At 32.3% G+C, this 7,753-nt stretch overlaps 1 protein-coding gene across 2 annotated transcripts in view; it reads right to left on the reverse strand.

Moving 5' to 3' along the window:
* LOC119840908 (cyclin-dependent kinase 14) overlaps nucleotides 1-7,753 on the reverse strand; it is a 76,975-nt gene that overhangs the window by 60,618 nt on the left and 8,604 nt on the right. The window contains exon 1 of one of the 2 annotated variants that reach the window (XM_038367685.1): nucleotides 4,839-5,244. The exons of the other annotated variant lie outside the window; for it this stretch is intronic. Coding sequence (XP_038223613.1) covers nucleotides 4,839-4,902 — 64 coding nt within the window. The 5' untranslated portion in view covers nucleotides 4,903-5,244. Of the gene's footprint in view, nucleotides 1-4,838; nucleotides 5,245-7,753 lie in introns of those variants that run through there. 2 annotated transcript variants of the gene reach the window in all.

Here is a 7,753-nt window from a genome sequence, read left to right on the forward strand (position 1 = left end):
TTGTTTCTCTATTACATTCTTATTAAACTTTTATTCAGTAATCAGTATACTGAATAAGTGAATATCATATACCATCTATAGGTATAAATGAAATTGAATCGCTAAATATGTCCTGTATTTTGTTCAGATAAAACAGAACACACTCAAGTGATCGGTACTTCCATTTATAACTAAAGTACATCATTGTCTCACTTTACCATTCTGAAAGTTATAAAAAGTAAATGAAACATAAACTATGATCATAGCAATTTGCTCAGCATGTAATATATAGTATTTTACTAGATATAAGTTAAACTGGACATGTAATTATCGTACATTAACAAAGATAGAAATACGGATGCAACTCGTATCTGAACAAGTTTTTGCCATCATGAAAATTGCCTATAATTGCTTGAAACTACTTCCTCTACGTTTCAAGGCAAAAACTTGGCATCCATTTAATTACAATCATCAATTTAAGGGCTTAACCATTTAGGGTAGCGAATTATCTAACGACTCAATTTATTAAGAGATTGCTATCTAGCCTTGAATGAGCTTGAAATTCTAAGAAAAAACGATTCTATACTGATTTAAGACACTGTAATTAGAGATTTAATGATTATACTAAAAAGGCATATATGCTATAGTTAATGTATGTTAAACGCATGTGTTCAAAATAGCTATACGAAACATTAACTACGTGAAAACCTATCGACTATTGCATTTTCGAAACCGTTATTAATGCTAATTAAATATATAAAACTATTTGTTTACTTGAACGCGCAAATCTCTTAGTAAGTTGTTCTATTTGAAATATTCGTTTGGTGTTAGAGAGTCCATTTAAGGAAGATGGCTATAGTTAATACAACATTATGTACGATGAGCGTGAAACCGCGGGGCACAGCTAGCGTAATATAGTTTTTTACGCGACTAGTTTCGTTATGCATTGTTTCAATTTATACTATCACGTCATGTCATTCTCGTTTAGCTGACGGAGTAACGTTTATTTATCTTCTTCTTCTATATATATAAAATTCTCGTGTCACAGTTTTCGTTGCGATACTCCTCCGAAACGGCTTGACCGATTCCTCTGAAATTTGGTAAGCACATTGGGTAGGTCTGAGAATCGGCCAACATCTATTTTTTATCCCGATATTCCTACGGGATACGGACTTACGCGGGTGAAACCGCGGGGCGCAGCTAGTTTGATATAACATTTGTTTACAGGGATTTTTAATTATAAATATTATTAAGTATATAATAAAAATTCTTTCGAAAAAGTAACAAATAATTAAAGGTTGACACAGCTATTTCCTAGAAGTAGAATAGAGGCACATATTATTACAGTTTAAACGATTTTTTTAATATAGTTTGATAAGAATGATTTTGATTTGCGATTTTTGTAAGGCTGTATTTATTTAAAATTTTTGAGTGTCTGGGTAACGGAGAGAAAGAGTTAATGGGGTTATATATAAATTGAGTAAAATCGAATTGTCTTCATAATTTTTATCAAAAAGGTGCTCTGAAAAGCGAAGCAGCAAACAAAAATTATAAAAATGACCCCTTTGACCTACAATGTTTTTATTTATTTATAACATATATTTATACCGAGGTTCACTAAGATAGCCTAAAAGTTTTTGGTGAACAATGCGTCTGGTCTAGAAAAAAGAAACCGGGTTAGCGATTGCATTTATTTTATTAATCATTCACATCCGGTCGGCCATCGACCTCGGTGATCACCTGCGTCTGCGATTGTCGGCCATCTGTGAACAGTTAGGGATGCCCAAAAATGTATTCTATCGATATATCGTAATGTAACGTGTTGTATGAGTTTATTAATATTAGCTGGACAAATAGTTTTCAACACTAGTTTTTCACATCTTAAAAATGCTTTAATTATTTACACTGTGACGATGCGTATTTAGAATTAGGTATGTTGAAAATCAATGTTTTGTTATTACATATTTTTATAATGCGATTAGTGAAGTAACTGTATCTTTGAAATGCGAATTTTTAATACATGTCACTTTAAATTATGTACTTATTAATACATTTCATAAGCACGCAGAAGTTAAAACTCATTAAAGGACTCAACAATAATTAATTAATCAGACTTCTTGATACATAACATCTAATACCTTTAACAGACAGACTTTAAAGACATGTATACCGTTACATCAAGTATCGATTTTAATTTGATAAATCGATTATTATCGATACACATCGGGCATCCTTACGATCTGTCGATGATTGCGAGCTATGAGCCACTGTGATCTGCTCTCGAACGCACCTGCCTCGTTTCGAACATCCGACATATACACCAGCATGTGGTTGACAAATCTAATTCGAAGGACCTATTGTATGTGGATATGTGATGTTATATAATTATTTAGTTATACATTCGATTATTGTGCAAGTGTAAAATTGTTTAATAAAAGGGTAAAAATATTAATAAAAGGACGACAATACGGTACGATTATTTAACAAAAAGGATAAATAATTGATTAAATTATAATTAACAAAGCTGTGTTTAGTGGAGTTAAGAAATAAAAAAATATCACCTCTTTTTAATTTAAAATACTTTTACACGAAATACACAACGATTTTTGTATTATTGGTTATATCGAAACACCACGCTAAGTTACATAAAATTTGTATTTGACATTAGAAATTTCCATAACCAAATAAGAACGTCCTACCAAAGTCGTAAAAATGTATTGAAGCATAGATCAGAATCTGTCATGCAGCCATCTACTCGTACATTATTGAATCCACACCTTGTCAAACGTGTTGTACGTGATTTAAATGACAAGAGTGCTTAAAAAGGAATGAACGGAAGCACTTGATATAAGGCAATAATCACAAAGACGAGGAAACATCGACACGTACCACCGTTCCTGGTTTGATTATTTGGTATTTTAATCGAGTTTCATATCAGCTATACAATAATTTACTCGACTTATACATGTGTTTGTATTGCATTATTAATAACTTCACAAACATAATGTTCAATTTTCAACAAAAATGGCATATACTTTAACAATAAACTATACGACATTGATAGTAATATGTAGTATACACGTTTATATGATATATAGTCGGACATATTTTGGTGAAAAACAGATGTTAGTGTGTCTATGGAATGGAGAGACGGCTAGCAAATAAATTAAATTAAGATACACTTATGAAGTAAAGTTCTGTAATATTTTGCAGTGCGGATATTTTTGTGATACTAGTGTTTGTGCGTAAAATTTTAAATGTCTTTATACTACAATTCACTACATTTTTTAATTTTAAGCTAAATTAATAATTAATGATTCTAAAATAAAATGTCATAAGCGCCAAATGACGTCATTCATACGGAAAAAACTTTCCTGTTTAGGTAAAAACAATATTGTAATTACTGATGTAGTGTACCAATATTATACGTAATAGTGATGTCAAAACTATGTTTAATGTATTTGGTCAAATTCGGCATAGATACATCTATATTCTACCGTATGTATCACGTCATTGCATCATTTATCAGGTCCTATTAAACTAAGAATTCAAATAACGCGTGAAAGAAATATAAAACCAGGTTGTGTTGTGTTCAAAAGGTATTATAAATATGTAAATAATATTCTACGCCCACATAGAACTGCATCTCAGAGATGGAACACCACATGTTTTAAAAATTGTCATCGTTCAATTGCCTCTGCTTCATCTATATTGAAAAGATAACATTTACTAACATATATCAAAATCGTGAAACTTAAGCTTAGTTTTAATAATATGGACATTATAATAACATAATTGAGGTTGAGTAAACTAAAACCGTAATTGCGTGTCCATAAAACTAAATAGACCTAAGTTAAATGAAAACAAAATCTCTTTTAACATAACACATTAAATCGTTAATTTTTAAACTCGTATTTAACTCGATCCTAAAAAGTACAATAAAAAGCGGCCTTTATGCAATACGTGTTTTGTTCTAGCTTACTGTAACGTAACATTTGTAAAAACAAGTTTCCTTTTGAGCTCGCTCCATTTGTATTAAATTGCAAAGAACAGACGAAGCAATATTCAAAGGTACGAAGTAATTACGGAGCATTAAATGCAATTTTCAAATCAACTTCGAAATAACAACACATATTTACGATTGCTACGGAATATGTAGAAAGATTTAAAAATACATTCAAACGTGGGGCTTAAGTACCTACATATTATATTCTATTTAATTTGCAGTTGCATTATATTGTGTGAATTTAATAAACCGTGTATCAATTATCACCTACATTACATATAAACATACTGGATTAATTTTACACAATTCACGATAGTGTGGGCGTAACAGCGAAGTTATGTAAACAAACCTTCATAATTCATGCAAGTATACACCGTAACAAGATGAAATGCGAGGCGAGTGTGTGAAACACCTTAAGTGCACGGAAGGGCAGCGAAAACTTTAATCAAAGTGTGTATGCAACAGTCTGAAGTTTAATAAGGAATGAAAGCATGGAAATTGGGTTTTAAACGAGACGAGATGGATTCGCTTGATGGAAGCGCTTGACGGTGTTTACGCATTAAGTCACAACAAATCGATCTTTGTTTTGAAATGTGCTTTTTCGTTTACCACGATTGATTTGTAGTCCGTTGTAATTGAACAAATGTACGTTTCGCTTTCAAAAAGAAAACAAACGATTTAATTTACGAGTTTATATTTTTAAACAAAAAGAAATCGCAATCATGTAAAGATCGCGAATGACGTCATGCAATCCTTGCATTGACGTCATTTCTCCCATACAATAAAGTAACATGTTAAGACATAAGTCATATACAGACATTGGACAGCGAATAGAGCAAGTGATCAACAATACCTTCCGAGATCGTGGGCAGGACGTTGACGAAGTTAACAATACCGACGCCCGTTAGCTGACTCATTCACAAAAATCAATTCGGCTATTCCAAGAAACACCCGCGGACAATATATCCGCGTTTTATTAACACAAAACTTCAACACTCCACAATATCACGTAGCCCACATAGATAAACCCGTTGTTTTTAAACACTTCAGATTTCTGTCATCGCACATGCGCTAAAAACTGTAGAATGGATGAAACCGTTAGGATTTACGTGGTGTGGTCACCGTGCACTTTTCTCATAAGTGAGAGAAATGTGTACTATCACATGAGCGCGACCTAGATATTTTTTTTTAATATAGCTGCGCGCGCGCCGCCCTCTCTCGACAAAGCGCAGAGGCAGACTGGGCGCGAAGTATGCAGGCGGCCAAGCATTGCGCTCGCCGTTCACCAATCTTATCTACGAAGACAGCGCACTTGCTCGGTTACTTAGCAATGCAGTTACTTGACTGGTTACTTGGGTATAACTTGCGCACAGGCTATAACGATTTATGATTCGATTGAATAACTAAATTCAGATAGCGACAAAACGTACGCCAAACAAAATTTGAAAAACCCAGTCCCATATTAGATGAGTTAAATTGTACTGTGTCAAAACAATTGTTATTTTATAGAAACGTGACGTATTTTAATTTAAAAAAGATGAATCAATAAAGATAATTCATAACAAACAAAATACCTTCTAATAGTATAAACACGAAACTGTCTGTCCGTGAAAGGAAGGCTCGTTTACAATATACACTACTTGGATATATATATACATTATATATAATATATCCAGATAAGCAGTACATATGTGCATTGTTAACTAATATATTATAATATTATGAATGTATTCTATAGGGTGTGCAAAAAATAATTTTTCATTCATACATATATTCTAAACATTCTACACTATTGCAGCGCGAGATAACATAAATAAATTTATGACGGGCCGCTGTTATCGGAAATGTTCGGGCTAAGCTTCCAGTTCGAATTAATTGAAACAAATTCATAACATTGTACGAGTGTTTCGCTTTACGCAAGTCACTTTCGTTGTTTTATTAGCACTCATATCACACAGAAATCAATACGTGGACCGATAAAATGCATAGCATTTAGCGTGTTTGATAATACACGTACTACGCTTTTGACTATGTTAGTTTTGTCTGTAATATCCGATCTGCATCAATAACCGAGTGTGTTCCAGTTTATTAAACTTTGAGGCGTCTTTATCAAGAGAAAACGTTTGAGCATCTATCAGATGCTTCATTCTTCAGAGCTTCATTCTTTTTATCTGGATTGAGAGGATTTCAGATCAAGCTAGCCTGTCTCATAAGTACTAGAAATGAATAAACTCTTTATATAGAGAAATCTATCATTAAAATACTCATACATCTAATTTTTTTTCATTCAACTATAAACTGAATATCCTATTATCGATCTATATCCTCGAATTGCCCCCTCAAATGCTGAAGCAATCTCTTTCAGCTTGCTTGTATGCATGTTACCTAAAAAAATAATATATCAAATATTTGGCGGTTCATATACAGTATATAGTAATAATGCTGACATATTGAAGCATAAAACACATAGGATATTGGAACGGCTGTGAAACAAAATAAAATACCGAGCTTTTAGAAGCGAAATCTGTCAGAGAATATAAAAATATTTACGAAGAGTTAGTTTCGGCTTTGCGTTTGCGTCATGGTATTTTGGTCGCGAATCTTTTGTGTGTCGCGAAACATGTGGGAAATATAAAAGACAGCTTTAAAACGAAGACAGTTTAAGAGTAATTCATTAGCTTTTTGAATAAAGCCTAAAGCTGTTCACGTTCTTTCTGTAAAGAATAATTTCCAAAGGAATATTAATACATCTCTGCCAGACGCGTAATCCACTATAAATACCTTTATAGCCTCAATCTAATTTCTTGTGATATCATTCTGGCCGCAATTTTATTAAAAATTAAAAGACCAAAGTTCAAGGTTCAGATAAAGTATTGTATTAAAACTTATATTTTAACAAAAAGCTGTAAATTCTTAACTTTCAATAATACAGAATACTGGTACTTTTTGATTATAATATAAAATAAATAAAAATTAAAAAATGCAAATAATGCCATCGGCATACTGGTAAATCTTTAATTCATGAATACTAACGATGAAATAAATATGTCTAAAATGGCAAGGTTTCACATACTAAGAGCCCCACATAGACATGTATATCAAATATCAAAGTCAACCGCAAACCTCTTTAGAATGATTATGGACATTGTATTATATTTCATAACAAAATTTAACACATAATTAATAGTAATAAAGTAATAAAGCCGTTTACTAAAGAACCGGGCAGTTAATAAAGTGTGAGATAAATTAAGTTTCGTTGTGATCTCGTTCGGTTTATAGTTGTATTTGTATACATTTGTATGTTATCCAAATATTGAACAGAATACAAATATAAGGGCAGTGAAATTCCGTAAATTTGTTAAAGCTTTGTTCTATCGAAGCTCCAGTTTTTCGCTTCAAACCCACATACCAATAGCTAGTCTTCGATCAAATCGAATACTTGATAACAGCAATAAATCATGACTTACGATCATAAGACGTCACAATTTTTGATTCCAATTACATATACACAAACTTCACGTCTTGGGAGCCAATAAAGACTCAATGAATATATACGATATTCGAATTTTACACATATAATAATATAAAACGAATCGCCTTATTCTAAGAATGAATGATATTGTAACCAACAAATTGGTAGCTGTGCCACCAACGCAGTGAACGCATACCTACTGAATATTATTACCTATGTGGGCTATGTGAACTTGGCACCCGACTTAAAAAAAAATCACATTTTTTTGCTCCATTCGATAGATTTAGATATGTAGT

The sequence above is a fragment of the Zerene cesonia genome, chromosome 7, assembly GCF_012273895.1.
Source record: "Zerene cesonia ecotype Mississippi chromosome 7, Zerene_cesonia_1.1, whole genome shotgun sequence".
Lineage (NCBI taxonomy): Eukaryota > Metazoa > Arthropoda > Insecta > Lepidoptera > Pieridae > Zerene > Zerene cesonia.